Source organism: Phaenicophaeus curvirostris, chromosome 8 (assembly GCF_032191515.1).
Source record: "Phaenicophaeus curvirostris isolate KB17595 chromosome 8, BPBGC_Pcur_1.0, whole genome shotgun sequence".
Classification (NCBI taxonomy): Eukaryota; Metazoa; Chordata; class Aves; order Cuculiformes; family Cuculidae; genus Phaenicophaeus; species Phaenicophaeus curvirostris.
In genome coordinates, this window is record NC_091399.1 from 7,952,089 (window position 1) to 7,972,724 (window position 20,636).

Below are 20,636 nucleotides of genomic sequence, written 5' to 3' on the forward strand. Positions count from 1 at the left end.
TTTTTTTCTTACTAAGAGGGAGATTGTTTATTTTAGTTGCAAATTTCTTCCAAGTGTGTGATTATGCCCAAATATTAATAACTATAATTATAAGCCTCAGAGTTATTTTGGGTGAGGTGTGAGGAAAGAAGATAGTGGTTTTCTGTTCTACCAGACCTCTGCGTACTCACATGAATTTCAGAGGATACAAGATTTTAAACCAGACTTAACTTTCTTGGCTGAACAGTAGCTGGAAGGACAGGGTTTTCTGCTTAAGGCAACAAAAAGCTGTTTTCAGAACGGTATTAGCAAGAGTTATTGACATGTGGTAGCTGTGATATCTATCCTGCTGTAACATGAATATGCTGCTAAGTGGTGCTTTGGCCTTGTGCTGATGGTAGGTGTTTTATTTAGAGCAGGACCAGGAGATGCAAGAAAATGACTTTTCAGGAGTGCTTTTTGTCAGTGAGCACCTTATAGTATCCCCCTTTTTTACAGCCACGACTCTGGCACCTCAGAATTGCAGACGAGTTCCATGGAGCAGCTGATAACTAAATCCAGCATGCCCATGCCCTGTACTTGTAACTTAATTAAAACTCCATCCTCCTCTTCATTGCCAAATGTTCAGCGGTCTGGTTTGTGGCCTCTAGTGAGGATAGGCTCTTTCTTAACAGCTGAGAATAAGGAGGAGGGTGGTGTCTATGCTCTGGGCTGTTTCTCTTAATTACAAGGTTGTATCTGAGGAAAGGAACTGCCCCAGTCGGTGTGAGAACACTGAGGCTGCTGTCGTGTTGTGAAACCCACACTTCAGCCATCTGCTGTGCGTGTGGAGGTGCCACACGCTGATAAACCAGCTTCCAGCACTTGGAAGACGCAAATGAAAGTCATTACAGCTTGTAGTGGTTGTTGGAGGCAGGGCACGTGGCAGAGCTGGGCTAACTTCACTGAGCTGTGTTTGCAGTGGTACCAGCTGTTCCCAGATACCTACTGAAATCCCTACCTGCCCTGCTGTGGTGGGAAATGCTGGACTTGGTTTTGCTCTGTGGCAGGAGGCAGAAATTTCTTCAGGGAGAAGTCCCATGTCTCTTCCCATTCATCCACCCAGTCCTGGAAGCTGTGATGCAAGAGGTGGTGGATGTCCTGGACTTGTTGGTGTCTTCATGTCAGCACATGGCAGGCTGTTAGGTGTTGCTTGTTAACCAATTTGAATTCCTGCATCTAAACCCTTTTTGGGTGGGTTTGATAACTTCAGAGGTGGGTTAACAGCCCTGTCTGGGAAAATCTGATTCCATTTTTACTGTGGTTGGTGAGTTGCTTGCAGCGCAGTGATGATTTCGATGTAGCGCTTGGAAGGTAGTAGTTTATGCTGCCACAGTTTCTGTGAACCAGACAGCTTCTACAGCTTAGAAGGGAAGATGACAGAGCTGAAGTCTTCTGCTGGGCAGACCATCACAAAATGAGCCTCCCGCGATCGTCACAGCACATGGGTGATGACAGCCTGAATAAAGATGCAGCAGCCCCGTGGCTAGGTCTGCTGGTGTCTGCAGTGAGGTCACACCCCCAGGGTCACCGTGGGTGTTTTCTCCTCTATTTTGCCATGGTGGTGTGGCTGTGCCTTTGCAGACCTCTTGGCTATAGGCCTGTGGAGCAGTTTATATTGGGATTGTCTGAGTTGTTTTTTAATGGGTCTTGACTCAGCTGTTACTTAAGTATTCACGAGCCATTCTTCCTTTTCTTAGGAAACTGGTTTTGACTTTTCTCATTTTTGAGAAAATGATTTAATCTGTAAGAAACGGTCATTTTTCTTGATTCTTTACTATTAGAAGGATAAGTCTCTGGGTGTTAAGTGTGTTGCAGATGGGAAATAATGAGGCTTGGCTAAAGCAACTGGTTCTGAAATAGCTGAGAACCACCTGAAGGTCTTTGTGCAATCCAGTAGTTGAAGCAGCAGTAGCTCAGGTGGAGGCATGTGCCACTGTTGAAAGCTGAACCATGTATGGGTTGAAAGGTTTTGTTGGCTTATCTGTTTATACCTTTAAAAAGAAAGTAAGTACAACAATACAAAGCAAGGATTCAGATGAAAGCATAGCAAGAGAGCACAAGGCACAGCCTGAATATGTGCATCCCACAACCAGGGTCCCCAGCTTCAGAAGAATATGGAACTGTTGGAATGGGTCCACAGGGGGCCGTGGAGATGATCCAAGAGCTGGAGCACCTCTGCTATGAGGACGGGCTGAGAGGGTGGGGGATGTTAAGCCTGGAGAAGGCTCCATGGAGACCTTGGAGCAGCTTCCAGTACTGAAAGGGACTTTGGGAAAGCTAGGGAGGAATTTTTCCAAGGGCATGGAGTGATAGGATAAGGGGGAATGGCATTAAGTTGGCAGGGGAAGATTTAGATTGGGCATTAGGAAGAAACTCCTCACAACTAGGGTGGTGAGGCATTGGCCCAGGCTGCCCTGGGAAGTTATGCATGCTCCTTCTCTGGAGGTGTTCAAGGCCAGGTTGGATGAGATGTAGGACTGGTTGGACTTTGAGGTCCCTTTCTAAGCCAAACCACTTTATGATGTTATTTTAAATAGACTTAAATGAGTGTGTGATTCTGATACTTCCTCCTTTTCCTTCTGTTTGGATATGTTGCAAGAACTTTACTATTTGACTATTAGTTGTGTTGGTCCCAATGACTGATTGGCAACGTTTATTTTTGTGTATTTCACAAAGTGAATGGGCGGTGAGGAAAAGATAGAAAATGTCACTGTTTTGGTTTTAGAATTTGAGTCCTTGGGTAGGGGTGGATCATGGTGTAGGACGGGGGACTGCCTGAGGTCCTGTGGGACCTACACCTCGGGAACAGTGTCTGGAGCTGCGTGAGCCAGGCAGGTTGGCACTGGTGCTTTCTGTAGAGGTGTGAGGTTGTCCCCTTCTGGAGCCTGAGCTTTCAGTCGCTGGAGAGCAAGCTAGCCCCCTCCAGGTTGTACCAGTGGGGGCTCCATGTCTGGGTGCTGTGGGCTGTCAAGCAGCTTGGGCTGTCAGGTAGCGGTATTGACATCAGTGCCAAGGTGCCCTGATCCATCTGTAAAACGGAAAACTTGCCCACAGGCTCCGTGCTGTGTTCCTGCAAGGGCTGGTGTTGTCTGCCTTGCAGTGTGCAGTGATGTTCTTGTAATGGCATTTGGTAGATTGTCCAAACTTATGGATATGTAGATAAAGTAAAAATAGCTACTGACCTCTTTTCATTAAGTTTTCATGGCTTTCGTGCCTTATTCTACTTCCCTGTTTCCTTCAGGGCAAGCTTGCTCTTAGAAAAGCAGCTCCTGCTGTGTGCCTGGGCTTTGCAGGAAACAGGAACCTCCAGAAACTGCATGAAGTTTGCTTGTGAATGTTTTAACCGCTTACTTTTCGCCTTCTCTCCATTGTCCTAGGGACTCTTGCACTTTGAATATCGATGTGTATGGAAAAAGGTATATCCCGTGCATTACTAACGATATCCCTCACATGTGCAGGATGCACGTGGCTCTTCCAGAACATATACTTTGAATTAATCGCATCCATTCCTTTTACCGGGGGCAGGTAATTAGAAACACAAGTGCTCTGCATAATATCCCCCTTTAATATTTCTTTTTCGTGCCCTACCAAGTTGTCCCAGACTGACTAAATGCCTCCAAGCAGGTTCTGTGGAGAGGAGGAGTGTTATTCCTTGCGATTAGTAGGTGTGGCTGCAGGAAAATCAAGCAACCCTAGTCTGACCTTTCAGTCAAGCTACAGGGTGCAGTTCAGCTTTAAGATGCTCTATCCAGTATGAGTTTCACTTACATTTTGACTGGGTGATTTCTCTCTCTGTTTTTGGACAAAATGAAACCTATTTGGATAGGTGGTTTTTTGTTCTGGAGCTTAATCGCCTCTAACTCTCTGACTTCCAGGTGGAACACCAGTATTCACACATATTCACTGTGACAGTAAGGAAAGCCACAAATGTCACAAAAGGAGCGATTGGTGATATGCGTAAGTATTTCTCTTTCTATTTTGCCTCTTTCTTCTAGGAGCCTGTTGCCATAGGCAGGGGGAGATGACGCATCAGACTTGTCATGCATTGAAGAATTGTTAGTGGGTTGGTGGCTTTTTTTGGTCTTGCCTGTGAAAACTGGGTCTCACCCGCTCTGACTCGGAAAGCAGATTTGCGTCTCCTTGCCATTGATCTAAAAAAAAAAGCTGAAGTGACTTGTAAACAAGTTGCCTACAAGCAGGCAACACCTACATGTAGTTTTTTGGCTCAGTCAGAAGCGCAGCTCTGAGTAGAGTGAAACCGGCAATTGCTGTGTCTTCAAAAGGCTGTGGTTTGGTGGTGGGAATGCTTAAAAAGAAACAAGCCCAGAGCTCTGCTGAGTCAATGCAGTAAAGAGAGGGTAAAAAAGAAAAAGAGAGGAAAAGATCCAAACCCGATAAGCAGGTCTGGTGGTGGGGAGCTGTGTGAGACACCAGCACTTCTTCCCTTGCTGTTAGGTTTCAGAGCCTCTGGACTTAGCAGCTGATCCGGAAACCACTAGGAAGAATGAGCCATGCGACATCTTAAGGGAGAAGAGGGAGAGAAGGATATATTGTCTGAATCTGTAGAAAGAATATTCCTGCTTCCTTGATTCAGTTTTGCTGCCAGGTTGTCTCTCCGTGGGGCTTCCTGCAGAGCCTGAGGCTCCGAGTGGTGCCTCCCTCGTGGTCCCTGGTCAGGCCCCTCTCTCACGCGATTGTTTCTCTCCCAGCACCTTCCTGGAAACTGCTTTTGGGTCAAAGTAAAGCAGTGGCGCTGGCACACAGCTCTGCTTATAGCTCTCATAATTAGAGTGGTTGATATTAAACTTGGGAGGTTGGTGGGAGGGGAGCCCCGAGGGGAGAGGGGAGCCCTGGCAGAAGGGGAGAAGGAATTGGAATCTATTTGGCATTTCTATGAGGTAAGAAAGGCGCACACGGAGGAGATGCAATGGGGTGTTGTCCTGGTGGCCTCTGGGAGGATCTTTATCTAAGAAGACTCTGGGAATAGTGCTGTAAAGAGTAGAACGAGGGGCTCACTAGTCTGCGGAGGTAAGAGGATGGATTTGATGGAAAGACACAGGTTCTTGGGCACAGAGGTCTCTGGCATAGGACTGTGGGGGACGTGGAAGGGGAAGAAACGGCATTGAAATGGGGACCCCATGGTATGGAAAAGGTGAAGAAAGCCAGGAGACCCCGCTGTGCTTCCCTCCTCCACCCCTGGATGATCATGGTCCTGTAGTATAAATACCAAATATCCACCAATGTAATTGGGTTTTTTCCAGACAAAACACTTGTCCTGCTGAATCATTAAAACTGAAAGCCTACTAAAGAACAACTTTTTGTGTTGGTCAAATGTGACAGAACTGGCTTAAGGGCTACTGAAACCTGCTTGGCTTCCTGTCTGAGGGAGCTACGCAGCCTGGGGCTGCCCCTGCAGTCTGAAGTATCTCCAAAGGAGCTTCCAAGTTCCCAGGGATTCTTCCTGGCAAATCCCTGGAAGTGAAAAAAAAAAAAACCCAGGTAGTTGCTCCTGGCTTTATTTTGGGAAAATGAAAAATGTTTTTCTTTCCCGTATATATTAAAGTTGGTGTGTTGAAGGCTGGGAACTGTTTGATCAAATTGGCAACCATGTTCAATGCTTCAGAAAGATGCATGGAGTGGTGAGTGGTGGAGAGCCTTTCGTTGGATGCCAGCCAATGTATATTTTTTTTAATTTAATTTGCCAAAACCATAAGTTGTTGAAAATTTCTGAATTTTTATACTGTTTCTGATCTCAAGAATGGGATTCATTGCCAAGGAAGGTGACTTTGGTAGATAATGTGATGCCTTGGCTGGGGTGGGTACCTAAGTGTTGCTCTCCCATGCTGGGCATTGTCAAGCTGGTGGGTTTCTCCTAACTTGTTCTGTCGTTGCTCCATTTTGTGTAGACAGGGACCACTCTGTGGACAAGAGAGGTAACTTTACATTGGGTGATGATGGAGATCCTGGGGAACATGAGAGATTGTTTTACTTTTCTTTTTTTTTTTTTTTTTTTGTGTGTTGGTCTTTCCAAGGCTTTCTGGAGTAGTTGTGAAAGATCTGAGTAAATCTAAGTTTGTGAAAGTGCATCTTCTGCTGGTAGTTTTTTATCTTGAGGATTCAAGGTCTCCGTCTACTCAAGCAGTCTTAGATGAGAGATCTGCTGTGTGTGGTGCCCCAACTCAGTGGGTAAGCATGGAGGGTCTGACTTCTCTGGCACAGTTAGCCACACCTCTTGTCTCCTTGGGCCCAGGCTGGGGAGTGTTTTAAGCACATTTTCCAGATTTCTTGGTATCTTCATTAGTGGAGCGTAAAAATCGTTGTCATCCTTAAAACTTGGTAAGAGATGACCACTATGCTTTAACTTCCATGGGAAACGTGTTTCCTTGAGCAAATGATTCACACATGTAGCACTGCTGATTCAAGATATATTTTAGGGTCCTGGCTGATCTGGGTGGCTGGAACAACAGAGAAAGCTGGAGCTAGGATAGCTTCCAATCCTCTTTCTGTTTTATTTGGCTGAGATTTCCCATTGTCTCTCCAAGGTCTAAGATTTTTGTAGAGTGATCAGACAAAGACAAGCAATCAAATCTAAATCTGGGTCATACCAGCATCTGAGTAGCTAAGCTACAGTAGCTGCTTTTGTTTCTCACTGATAAAGCTCATCAAAATTAATGAAAATGGCAATAATTGCATCATAGAAATCTTCCCTGCAAATGCTTTTCATGTATGAGGGAAGCCAGTCTACTGACACCAGTTTGTCATTCTGCGAATATGTGTGGGGGATCATGAATGATGAATTACAGTAAGACTATGTGACCTAGAGTGTTTGAGGAGAAAAGTTTTGAGAGCAGACTCTCTCTCTTCCCCAGGAATTCATGCAAGCCCCTTCTCACTTCAGGGATCTGCCCATTTACTGTTGCCTTAGTACACCAGTAACTTCCTTTACCTGTTTTGCTTGTCCTTTCTCAGGTTCTGTCCTGTCAACATCCACTCAGTGTAGCTTTTCCTTCCCAAAAGGTTTAAATTCTCCGTCAGCGACTGCTGTTCCAAGAGCTGCACTTGATTCTTCTGCCTGAGTCTCTTCACAGGCTGGAGTAGTTGAGATGAGCAGCTGCAGCAGATATATGGTGGGTTGACCTTGGCCGGCTGCCACATCCGTACCAAGCCACAGGCTTGCTTTTCCATCAACTGCACGAGGGGAGAAAATACAGTGGAAAGCTCATGGCTCAGGGTTGGGACAGGGAGGTCACTGACCTACTGCTGTTAAAGGCAAAACAGGCTTAGCTGAAGAAAATATAATTTACTGGCAATAAATTAAAGTTAAGAGTAGGACAGTTAGCAATAAAACTGAGAACACTTTTTCTCCCTAAACCTCGTTTCTTCCCAGGTTCAGCTTCACTCTTGACTCTTCTACTTCCCCCCAAGTGGTGCAGGGAGATGAAGAACTGGGGTTGCAGTCTGTTCATAGTGTGTGATCTCTGCTGTTTCTTCTCCCTTGTGCGTTTCCTCAGCTCTGTGTGTGGTGCCTTCACAGCATAAAGTCCTTCTTGACTTTCTCCAACGTGAGCCCTTCCCATGGGCTGCAGTCCTTCATGAACTACTCTAGCATGGGTCCTTTCTGTGGGGTAAAAGTTGCTCAAAACCAGACTGCTCCAGCATGCGTCTCTCGTGGGCCACAGCTCCTGCCCAGGAGTCTGCTCCTGTGGGGGCTCTACATGGGATGTAGCTTCCTTCAAGGCTTATCTGCCTGCTTCCACGTGGCATCCTTCACAAGCTTCAGTGTGGATCTCTGCTCCACCATGGTTCTCTGTGGGCTACAGAGGGGCGACCTGTGTCACCATCATCTTCTCCACGGGCTGCAGGGTGACATTCTTCATCATTATGGGGAAATCTCTGCTTTTGAACCTGGAGCACCTTCCTGCCCCCCTTCTTGACTGACTTTGTATTTGCAGAGTTGCTCCTCTCACGTTTTCTCCTTTCTCTCTCACAGCTGCTGTGCTTTTTGGCCTTTCTTAAGTAAGTATCACAGAGGTGCTACCAGCGCTGCTGGTGGGCTTGGCCTTGGCCAGCTGCTGCTCCTTGGAGTCTGCTGGAACTGGCGCTGTTTGACATGGTTCAGCTCCTACTAGCTTCTCACAGAAACCATCCCTGTGGTTCCCTTACCCTTTCCTGCCGCAAACCTGCCATGTAAACCCAATAAAAGATAGAATATCCCAAAATCTCTATGTTTTTGACGAGGATTTTGTGAAGTGCTCAGCCTTCTGCTGGCCTTAGGGGTCAATCACTTCTTTGAAGCTTTTGGAAAAGACCTTGCCTCTCATCCAGCGAGTTCTTATATTGTGGATGCTTAGTTTTTTATCTACCCCAGATACCACCCTATGCTGCAGTGCCTTTTCCTTACTTCCATGATAGCGCAAGAACTTGTAGTAAAGGACCGGAATCACAAACTGCAGCGTTCTGGAAGAGAAACGCTTGCCAACTGTGGTGATTCTTTCTGTAGGATCTATCCGCTTCTGGATTTTCAAGGGGTTTGATGGAAAACTGGGTCAAAGGAAGCATTGTAAAACTTGTCTTGCATCTTTAAAGACCTATTTTTCATTAAGTGCATTGGCTTTCAAAACAATTGGTGGTATCTGCAAGGGAAAGCAGTTGATGACTGCTCTTCATGATCACCAATCTTACTTAATCCTCCTTTGGATTTGCAGCTTTTATTTCCTTTCTCTACTTCTGATGCTATGATAATGAGCAGTGTAATTTGGGATGCTTTCTTTTTAAGGGAAAGGTTTTCCCTTTAGATGCTTAAGAAGTTTGGGTAGCTTGTGGCACTTGCACTCAGCCACTATCCCAGTTTATGCCAACCCAAGTGGGATTAAGGATGCATTTCCACTGTAGTTAGGCTGCTTGGATAACAAATTAAAGGATTGAGAGCATTCCTGTCAACAGTTCTCAACCCTCATTGCAAAACTTGCTACAATGAAGGTGGGTAGCAGCTTCTCATAGCACGGTAGCCTATGCTGCTTTTACTGGTAGTAGATGTACCCGCCCAACTCAAGGAGATGTTCTTCCACTAGGGCAGTGTTGCTGTTTCTTGGTTGCCTCTGGGATCTCCAAAGGAAATGAGGAGCTGTGACATTGCATGGGATGAGTGTGTGCTTGTCCCTGCCTTCAGCACCAGCCCAGTCCTGGCTGTAGCATCTGCTTCAGCAACATGGAGGTAAAGAGGAGGTTATGTCCCATGCTGTCCCAGTCACCATGGCCCTCTTGCTTGCCTTCTACCCTGGGGCTGTGCTTGCTTTCAGCCATGGTTCTTGGTGTTGAAGCCAACTCATTTGAAGCCAGTGTCAGATTAGTCTGGTGCAGTTCAGGCACACGTAGGCAGTGGTTTAAACCTCAGCTCATGGAAGGGGAGAGCAGGGAAGAGCAGCTCCAAGGGAGGTTTAGGCTGAACATTAGGAAAAACATTTTCACGGAAAGGGTCATTGGGCACTGGCAGAGGCTGCCCAGGGAGGTGGTTGAGTCACCTTCCCTGGAGGTGTTTAAGGGATGGGTGGACGAGGTGCTGAGGGACATGGTTTAGTGATTGATAGGAATGGTTGGACTCGATGATCCAGTGGGCCTTTTCCAACCTGGTGATTCTATGATTCTATGATTGGAGATTTGCCTGCCTGTGTTAGAGCAGGGACAAAGCCATTTGTGTTCATTCAGGGCTAATCCAGTTGTCATCTGGATTGCAGCTGGCTGGTCTTGCACTCTGACTTAGCTACAGTGTCCTTGATTTAACTGTTCAAGCATCATCAGAGAATCTTCTTCCTGCATGGCTGTGGAACACGAGCTGAATTTTACAAGGGAGCTTCAAGAGGAAAGCAAGCCAAACTCCTCCCCTTTTCCAGCCTGACAGCGTGGAAGAAGTAGGTCAGGGTTGGCCAATCTTCCAGGTTGTGCAAGTTGCACATATAGAACTTCATGTGGCCAGGAGTCGTAGGAGTTACTTTGTGCTTATCAGAGTGAAGCAGAGGAGGAACGCTGGAAGGAAATAGCAATGTACCTCTGGAACTGTAGGCTGGTACTGAAATGTGTACCCTTTAGAAGATGTTCATCTTCAGAAGTTAACAATACTGGCAAGAATGGCTTATGGAATGCCTGCTGCAGGGCTTAGTCTGACGTTGAGGCAACTGTAGCCTGGATTTCAGTTTCCTTGACATTTTTGCCCTGTTGCAGGGTTAGCCAGAAGCGGTGCTGGGAGATAGAAGTAGAGTTGGAAACAGGCTCATCTCTTCCACTGAGAAACTGGTCCAGAAAATGCTGCTCTTTCCAGTTGCAAAAATATCTTTTTCAAGAACTAAATTCTGTCTCTGAATACTTTTAATGTAGTTACCGAGGCAAGCATAAAATGTTAGTGGAAATAATTTCCCTGGGAGAGGAAGGCTCTGCTGCTGCTCTGTTGTGCTGTAATGATAACATCAAAGCAGTCGTGCTGTCTTAGACCACAGCTCCATCTTGCCTGGTATTCTGGCTGAAGGCCCTCCTTGTCACCCTGCCCTTGCCATACTATGACCAACAACAGCCCCAGGAGAAAGGAGCTTGATGGTGACTGGGAACTGTTTCTATTTCATGTGCTGTCATGTCTCCAGGCAAAACTTTGTGATGGGGCTCTCCTTTGGGTAGTCGTGGACACCACTATTTCTCCAGTTTGAGTCTTTCACTCACTCTGTTTAGGAGGAGCCTCCCTCCTTTTATTCCATTTGTCCTCTATAATAATTTGACTTCTTTCTGCTTTCTTTTCTTTTCCCTCTCATCTCCCTTCTCAGGAAGGGCTTTGAAATTGTAGTAGTGTTGGGTTAGTGCCTGATCTGAAGGGAGAATCAGGAAGAGTATCAGTTATGGTCAGATGTAAAGGAAAAGTACAAACAAGGTAAGTGTGTGATACTTTCCTCTGATCCTCTCCAAGCCCTCAACTGCTTTTCATAAGGGACTCTGAGCTGTATATGCTTCTGATGTAATTTACAGCCCTCATTGAGGTTTTCTTGCAGACACTTCATGGATTTTCCTTGAATCCACACAATTCTGTTTATCCGTAGCTCCTCTGATAAGGAATTCAGGCTGTGGTTTACTGCATGAAGAACGTGTAGCTGTGGCACTGTGGGATGTGGCAGAGCGGGCACGGTGGGGTTGGGCTGATGGTTGGACTGGATGAGCTTAGAGGGCTTTTCCAACTTCAATGAGTCTGTGATTCAAAGACTTTTAATTTGTTTTGAAAATAAGTATGATGTGAAGCATCCTCTGGTTACTTACATTTTGAAGGATGGTGTTTCGTGTATCAGTCTGTATTAAAGAAAAGTTCTTGGACATAAATACGTGTGCTAGTTCATACAGTTATGACCGAACATGTTCTGAAAGGGAGGAAAAAAGATAATCGTTTGGCCTTGCTCATTACAGAAGGAACACTTTTGTAAAACATGGTACTAAACTGTGTTCTATCAGAGTCTAGCCAACAGTGTTCTCAGACAGGTGAAATTCAGGGTATGTCTGCTTCATGTAGGTTGTGCCATACCTACTTGGACAGATTAACTCCTGCGCATGAGCATCTCTTTCCCTTTAGGAACCTGTTAATGTTGGGGTGCGTGTGCTGTCTTGACTAAGTGCTTGGCAGTCTCTCCTTCTGTTCTGTAAGCAAAATGCCTGCAGTAATCCGACAGAGCAGCGCGGTTGGGGCGGGCACAGTTTGCAGGTGGCACTTTGATTCTCAATTTCCTGTAATCGCTTGCTGTAGTACTGATGATGGTTTTACCAAGACGAGGTGTTTACACAGCCAGCCTCAGCCTACACTTTGCTTTGGTTCTGCCTGGTTAGAACAGCTCCAGGTTTTTACAACGTTCCTGACAGTAGTCTGAGTTAAGAAGTCGAGGGAAGAGCCTCTTCTCACTCCAAGACCTGGAGGCTGCGCTTGAGCAGTGTAGTAAATCAAGCTCTAGGGCTGCTGGTAGAGGACCAAAACCTCTAAAGCCTCATGGTACCAAACACAGATCCAGTGTAAACTTGTTCTGCGGAATCGGAAAGCGTTGCCAGTTTAAATTTGTATCAGCAGGCTTTATGCCAGAGGAGGAATAATCTATACTCCTTCAGTTAACATAAATCTGGAATAAAAGGCATATTGTGGGTTTTGAGTAATTGACCAGGAATGTGATGATGTGCCTGAATCTCTTCTGGGCTGAACGATCGCTGCCTGGACCTGGTGCTGCTGGGCGCCCGCCTCTTGCCCTCCTGCTGCTGTCTGGCTTGGCAGAGGGAACAGGTTTAACACTGAAAAAGCTCTTGGGAACTAGGCATTTTAGTTAAACCCCCTCAACCCCCTTAGATTCTCACATGCTACTAGAAAACCAGATTTTCCCTGGGCTATTGAAAGCTGCGGCTTCAGTCACTGTCCCCTGCTCTCTGTCTGCAGGGAATGGTAAAGAGAACTTAGAGAAGTGAAAAATTTTGTGATCTTGGCACTTCTGTGGATTTGGTTTGAACCTGTTGACGGGTTAAGCTGATTTATTTGGGGTTTTTTTGCCCCCCTTTCAAGGCTGGATCAGAGCAACTGTCCCAGCCCTGTACGCTGGGTGGTGGTGCACAGCCTGTGCTGGGAGCTCAGCTCCTGCCCTCACTTAAGTAACACCGGAGATGAAGAGTGCTGTAATAAAAGCCATGCATAGTCTCTCTAATAAATATGTTACTCAACCACAGGGTTTCTCACAGTATAGCTGCTGCTTTGGGAGCTGCCTTACTTCACTTGTAGTCACCTTCCGCTCATGAAATCTTGCACTGCATCATCCCCTTTGCAAAATCCCAAAGCCCCATCGTTCTCTGTAGAACCTAAACCACAGGCAGCAAAGAACCTGTCACCTTCTCCTTGGGATTCCTTCTTGGTAACCTCTGTGTGTACTCCTGGGTATTTTAGGTTCCTGGTGGCCTTCTGGCATGTCTCCAGGCTCTTAGCCTAATATCTGTATTACTGCTAGATTGTGAATTTGTCTGTCCGAAGGCTCTTGGAAGTATCTGCTCCATATGAATGGGAGGCTGGAATTCATAGCAAACTCGGCTACAGTCCTCTTTGAAAATGGAAATTCAGAACAAAAGATGGATCAAAAGTTTGGCCTTGTTGCTGTTCACTGCTGCAGTGTTTTTTGGTGTGGAAGGGAGTGTTTGTGATTGTGCAGTCATGGTAGTTTTTAACGCAAAATCACCCAAAAGGAGGGTCATATGCTTTTGTATGTGGCATCTTGACACAGCCAGTTCCACTTCTGGCATTCCTGGGCTCCACTTCTTCAGGTGGAAGAAGAACATCTTGCTTTTTAAAATCGCACCACCAGCCTCTGTGGCGGAGACCCTACACACTTGTTTATTGCCCGTAAAGTGGCAGGGAAGGAGCACGGAGCTGCCATCCCCTCCATCCTGTCACACGGCCAGATAGCATTGTTGGCTGCTCAATTGGGATCTAACGGCTCTGCCTTTTTTTCCATTCTTCCTTCCCTGTCTGATACTGAATTAATTAAGTAATTTAATGATTCCTGTGCTTTCCTGAATACCAGAGATGCCTTTTTTAGGGTGCAGCAGAGCAAGGGTAAGCCAAATCTAATAATTCATTTATTTCATGGGATCACAGAAGAGTTTGGGTTGGATGGGACCTTAAAGCCCATCCAGTTCCACTTCCTGCCATAGGCAGGGACACCTCCCACTGGATCAGGGGCTCCAAACCCCATCTCAGCTGCTAACCAGGTTGTGCTGGAACACAGTGAGCCCCCAAAACCATAGAAATTGGACAAATACGGTCCTTTGGGACCTAGTGAGGTTTTGTGAGTGGGGTTCTTCTTAAAGGGGAAGGGCGTTGGTTAACTAGAAAGCGGAATGCTCTGTGGGACCAAACTCATTCTTTAAGGAATTTGTGCCACATACTTGCTGGAGTAGTCCTGTAACTGCAGAAACATGGTATCTGGAGATCGCGAGTCCAAAAAATTGGCATCCAGATTTACTTTCTATAATGGTGGTGCCTTTATTAAGTGAAATTACAGTTAATCTAGTTTTATTGAATGCCTGTTATGATCACAAGGGTTTATGATGTGCTCGTCTGTCAAAAAAAGCCAAATTCTTACGTTGCAGAGTTTTTTGGTGGCAACCCAGATTTTGGAAAGCTTCAGGAGTTGTGTTTTTCAACTTTTAATGGACAAATGAAATTGTGGAATGGCAGAGGTTTCATCCTTGGTCTTGTGTATTTGAGCTGGCTTTCAGTTGTTTCTGTATGTCTGTTATGCTATTGAAATAATTTAAATTGGAATGACTGAAGTATGATTTATATACTTGAAGTATTAATTATATTAATATGGGACCCCGATGACAGTCATCCCACCAAATTAGTGACAAGAGATTAAATGGTTTCCAGCTTTCTTTATTACGGATTGCTTAAAGCATTACTCATTTTTAATGTGAAAGTGGTTGATTCTAATTAGTGTCCATTGTGTTTCTCTTCGTGATTCATAATGTAATGTAGAGATAGACTTATAGCAATTACTTAACTGGGAGATAAGTGAAATGAGTAAAAGTCATTGAATCGTTACTTCCTGCCTCTTGGCCATTTCCTAAGCCAGTGTGTTTAAAAAACCGGTTTACGTGCTGTCTCTGCTTTTGTTACCGAATACCTGTCTTCAGCCCTTGGAGAGATGGTGGGTGCCGTAAATCTTACAAAAGGATCATTAGGAACATTTTATTCATTACCTTTGTATTTATCTAGCTACAAGCTGCTAATTGCAGGACACTCATTAGTTCTGTTGACAGCAATACTGAAACTCTGCATTGCATTTTTTAGCGTAAAGGTCGGGTTTTAGACACACTTGTACTTCATTTTCAGTTCATGGTTATCTTTTCCTGAGAAGTACCAATGGTATTTGGTGGTTCTCCTCCGCAGAGTTGGCTTTGCTGTCAAGGACGAAGCTCAGAGAAATATGACATTTTGGTTGCAGGTAGATGTTGAGGCACTCACTGTAAAGAGTAAAAGACTGTTAGGAAGAGATGAACATGGAATTGTACCATGGTTGTGTGGTAGGGCATGTGTCCCGTCTTGGACCTTCCAGGTTTTCCCGTCTTGGACCTTCCAAACTTTCCCTGCATTAAAAAGTTGAGATGCACTGCAGATTGCTCGCTTGCAGGTTATGGTGCGAAGAGCCTGGAGCGTAGCTGAACTGTCTAGAAACTTCATTTCTTCAGAAGTATTCTGGGGAATTCTTATGTGTTGCTTCTCCTGAAAAGTCTGTGGTTGATACTTCCAGTAGGCAGCAAAAATAAGAGTAATACCATGACAGTGCTGTCTTTACGTAGAATGAAGAGTTAATTCTCTTACAGTGATTATGCTTGCAAAGCATCAGCTTTCGATCTATAAATTGTTTCATAAAGATGCTTCTTTTTAAAATCAGTGCAGATTTCAGCAGTAAGAAGGCTATTTTTCACTTATGTTTTCAGATTAGCTTTCTGAAGAACACACCTAGCAAAAACATGAACAGGAATAAATACATCCGTGTAAAAGGATATACAGTCTGTTTATTTATCTGCTTATGGTAACTTTAATGTTTTGAAATATATTAGCTGAACATTTTTAGATGCTTGCCAGGTTCCTGGTAGCTAGTTTTTAATCCCCAACCTATAATAACGAGTGAAATTTTGATTAAAATAGTATAGCTTATAGCAATATCTTAATCGGAGCACGCAGTCTTCCAGTGTTTTTCCTCTTCGTCTGAAGGAGGAAGTTATAAAAGAATAGCTTTTCATTTCCTTAATTGAAAATAGCACAAAATAAACTTTCAAACATGAAAGGGCAGATTATTAACTCTTTGCCTCGGGTTAGAAAAGTTGATCGAGGGAGGGAGTGAGGGGGCAGCTTGGCAGTGCTGAGTTCCGAAGACTGATTTTTCTAAGTTTAGCTGTTCTGTGCCTTGGGTTTAGTTTCTGTTTCAACACTTACTGGGAGTCTGTCTGCTAGGATGTTAGTAATGACATCTGTATGTGGCTGGGCAGGGGAATGGGGTTGCCACATGCTTTGGGATTTTGGAAGCAGGTAGGAAAACCATTTGCTGTCTGTGGTTTAAAGAAAAGAAACACGGAATTTTTTAGCTTAGAATTAGAGATTGAGTGGAAAGGGAAGCACTGACATTTTGCCCCAACATTGTATTTTGGTTAAACCCCAAACTTTTGTCAGCAAGTTCAGTCTCTTGGCAGAGCAAGTGTGCAGTGTTTCTGGCCAAAGTAGTGCTTTATATCCAGACTGGCCAGGTGAGTTCTTGTTACTGCTGATTTTGGTAGATATTTTACTGTTTAGTTTTAAAGGGCCTTGGTTTCCCTCATTCTGGCACAATTTTGTGTAGTAATTCAAGGGAGTGAATCTATTCTGTAATAGCTGGCAGTTAGTTCCATCAGACTTAAAAAAAGCACTTGGGGCTTGGGCACCGTGCTCCCTTGGTTTAGGTAAGAGGCAAGATCAGGCATAAATTCTTAGGAGCAAATCAAGATTGCTATTTAAAGGCTTTCCATGCTGATCCCCAATTTTAAATAGCTGCTTGTGCGTTCTAAAAGGTGACCTGCCAAGTCCTACAGATGAGCCAAGCCCCACAGCCATGGAGCACAGCATCCAACTCCTTTCAAGGTCCTGGGGAGGGTTGCAGTAGGGCGAGGAAGTTCTCACACAGTGAAATCTTTGAATCACGGAGTCTTATTAACATACAGGATTTTAATTGAGTGAGCCGGAGTGGAGGAGAAGGTTTGTTTAGTATCCCTGAAGCTTCCCTAGCTAGAGGAATACTTAACTCAAAGCATAACCTTTGCATATCATTCTGCATCTCCTGAGGTGTCTGAGGTACTTTGTGGGTAAGTTCTGTGTCTGGTGATGGTACCTCAGAAGGTGTGTTAGGTCTGGCTGATGTTCCCCACTAGAATTGCCGGCAGGCCAAACGTTTGGAATTCTGATTCCATTCTGCCCTAGTACACATACAGAACCTCCTGTGTGGTTTCAAAAAGCCTTTTTTTTTTGGTTGTCTGGTTTGGTTTTTTTTTAATGAAAAGATGATCAGGTCCCATTTGAAGGTATCAAAATTTATTGTTTTGCTCTTCACCTCCTGGCTGAAATGATGTGATTTTGGGCCTTAGTAATCTCTCTGGTTCCACTGAAATTCAAGAGGCTCTAAAATAATTTGGCTTTGTTGAAAAATGTATCTTTAGACCTAAAGTGTGTAGGAGGAGTAATGCTCTGACCTGTTTCAGCTAGTAATGGGTTTTAATCTCTTTCAAATAGAGACCCTTAAGAAAAATATTCTTGTTTATGGTGGTATTCTGTTTGCTTAAAAACGTTTTGCTATAGCAGGGGACAAACTTTACAGAGAGGATGCTGGAATGATGTGTGTGTCTTATCACAACTGAGCAAGTGGCTTTTCCTGGTCGCCTCCAGCACTGAAATAACATCTCACGCTCTCTTGCGAAGCAGCTGAGCAATATTTTAGAGAAATCTCTGAAGGACTACATCAGCCTTAGCCCAGTTTGAACAGAAAAACCCTCACCGGACAGGAAACATCACATGCTTTAACCAGTTGGAACGGTGGTATTTTCAGGGCTGCCAACAACACATTCTTTGCTCTTGGGAGCAGCTCTCATTAGACACATCAGATGAGTTTTGTCAACACGTGTTTTTTTTCTCCCACTGATAATTCTGATTAGCTACCATTGGCATACGTTTCTCTATTTTCAGTTAGCGTTCAAATCTACTGCCTAAATAAGATCTTGATTCTGTGGTGACTTCCACAAAGCTCTGGCGACTGCAGTGGCTTTGGATTTGAGCTGCTCTCCTTATGCTGTGTCGAACCGCACGCAAGTGGCTTGTCTGATTTCTTTTGTGATTGCCAAACCAGCCAAGGTGAAGGAGGTCCCAGAACCATTTACCAAGCTGCTTGTTTTTGCTATTAAATGGAGACTGTTTTTGTGGAATACTTCTGTAACATAAGCCAAAGTAATTAAAGGCTAGAAAGAGAGGAAGGGCAAGGGTTTTTAAAAATAATAACAACTGCCTGGTAGAAATACATGAGGTCTGACACAAAAACCCCAAGACGGCGCCTGTCACTCCATTTATTTAACAAATAAAGAAAATTCAACTACAATCACCTTTCTGAGCTAAAAAACGGCTGCAGTGACGCTTCTAGTATGCAAAGCAATCCTGCAGATTGTTGTCTTGAGAGGCTGTTGAGGATCTCATTGGTTTTGTTTTCACATCTTTTGCTAAGAAATAATGGGTTCCTCGGAGCACCGACTGGATCTTTGGGAAGAGGGAGTCAGCTCTGGCGAATGGGGTGGGTGCCTAAACACAGGGATGTTATGAGCCAAAAACTGCCTTTGCAAACAAAGTACTGTCTTCATGTTCACTCACTGTTCGCTCTTGCGCACTGAGGTTTCTGACCAAGGGTAAGAAAATGTCTACTTGATCATGCGTCTGCTCATACAGAGTGAAATGCTTGAGGTGAGCCTTGTCTCACTGTGACAGGTCAGAACATGTTCTAGAATATCTGTCTCTCCCCTCTCACCCTTGGTTCCCAAGCTGTAGAGCTAGTCTTGGGTTTTTGTGTTGGACCTCGTACGTATTTCCAATAAACTTGAATCAGTCCCAGTGCCCTTCTGTTTGCTCAAGGTTTTTCTTCCCTTCTAAAATCATAATGGGTGTTTCTTTTGGGGAGATTGTTATTGTCATTGTATCCTTTGTGTTGTTATATTCAATTAATTTATGTTGTTGAATATTTTTCTGTCATACACCATGAGGTGATCTGTGGTTTCACGTAACTGTATTGATTATTACAACCCAAACTTGAGTTTTATCTAACATGAATGTTGATTTTGCTGTGTAGTTGACACTCCAGATCCCTATGTGGAGCTGTTCATCCCGTCTGCCCCTGACTGCAGGAAGAGAACAAAACATTTCAATAATGATGTGAATCCCGTGTGGAACGAGATGTTTGAGTTCATTTTGGACCCCAACCAGGAGAATGTTCTTGAGGTAAATCACATGGCTGAGCTGCATCTGTGAAAATGGAAGTTATACCATGTCTGGCAGACAAAAATAACACCACCTTGTACATGTATGGCATCTGTTGTCTCAACGTTTCTTAAATGTTAAAGGCTGGATTTTGCCTTTAGGTGTGGTGCTAAGTGAGGGGTGTTGTACGAATTGTATAATTCAAGGAGTAGCCTTGAGAGGTGTTGTGAAATATACCTCTGAGTCATCTCTCAGGCTGCTCCTGAGGGCTGGTAGCTTGCTGTTCTTTACATCAGCCTTAAATTACTTTCTCCCTGCTTACTGTGCTGATTCAACTGTTGTGGACAATCAATAGTTGGGGGTGACATCAGGTCGCTGCCCATTCCCTGCTTCTCCCCAAGGAGTCTGAAAGCAGAAGCATGGTTCTATTTCTCTGTGCTTGGAGCAGAAGGTTGAGTAGCCCACCTAGTGACGCTTTGGGCACGCTTTGTCCATGTGCAGGCTTGGTGACTAAGCCACTGCTAAGACTCAGTACGTTAAGCCTTTCTGGGTGCTTGTACAAAAATTGAGATTTAAGTTTAACTGACAAGCATTTAAGTTTATCTGTAGTCCTTAGCTAGCTTGGCGCTTCACAGGGGACGGCTATAGCATGTGAAGTCTTCTGACCCCCAGGCTTACAGTGTTTAAGTGTAAACTGGCTTACTCTGGCAGAGGTTAAAGCCTGCACAGCTTTTCTTTGAGCTGACAGCTGTAATCTGCTGGGGCTGAACCATTCAAGATCTGAAAATTGAGTTGTGCCCCCTGCAAGACCCCCTGTGATCAGCTTGTTGGAGCATGAAGATGTATAACGTATCCCGCAGAGGAGACAATACAAGGGAATTCACAGTAGCTTCACTTACACCTTCGCTGACATGGATTATAAGTAGAATTTGGGAGTGTATGCTTGCAGTATTTAAAGGCTGTTGCTGGTTTCTGAGACACATGCTATAAAATTCCCTGCAAATGGCCTGCAGAGTGCCAGTGATGCCCTGTAACGATGTGTAGCTGTGGCCCTGGCTGGTGCGCGTGTTGGCCTGCCTGTGTATCATTCACAGTAAACATTCTCCTCAGTGTGAGAGGTATAGACTTTAGATTAAAACTGATGTTTATGTTCTACTGTTGCTGTGCACACACAGAGTCCCCTGCAGAGCCTTTGGATTCCACATGGATGGCAGAATCAGAAAATTAGTGAAACCACCTCCCCACACCGAACCTCTTTTTGAATTCCCAAACTCATATAATCCTCTTAGCTCCTCAGATTATTTTAATCCCAATATTTATTCCATAGTGCAGTTTTCACTCTGAAGTGTAAGAAGCATTCTGAAATCCCATTAAGATGTTTTTGCTGTTGATTTTAAGAGAGCCTCAGAGATCGCAGCAATGTACACAACGTTCTACAGGGAAACAGAAGAATGTAGATGCCATTAAAATAATGAGTTCTGTCCTGAAATACAGTTCATGCTTTCAGAGAGTTGCTTGTGGCACAGGATGAAGAAGATTCTTTATGGCTGAGAAGAAGCTAAAGCCAGATGTAGCAACT

The 20,636-nt window shown here is 44.6% G+C and overlaps 1 protein-coding gene across 2 annotated transcripts in view; it reads left to right on the forward strand.

Annotated features, from left to right (window-relative positions):
• PLA2G4A (phospholipase A2 group IVA) overlaps positions 1-20,636 on the forward strand; it is a 99,006-nt gene that overhangs the window by 36,841 nt on the left and 41,529 nt on the right. Inside the window, exons 1-3 of one of the 2 annotated variants that reach the window (XM_069862353.1) lie at positions 3,728-3,772; positions 3,897-3,978; positions 18,930-19,078. In XM_069862353.1, coding sequence (XP_069718454.1) covers positions 3,761-3,772; positions 3,897-3,978; positions 18,930-19,078 — 243 coding nt within the window. In that variant the 5' untranslated portion in view covers positions 3,728-3,760. Of the gene's footprint in view, positions 1-3,727; positions 3,773-3,896; positions 3,979-18,929; positions 19,079-20,636 lie in introns of those variants that run through there. The other variant, XM_069862352.1, reaches the window with a different exon arrangement.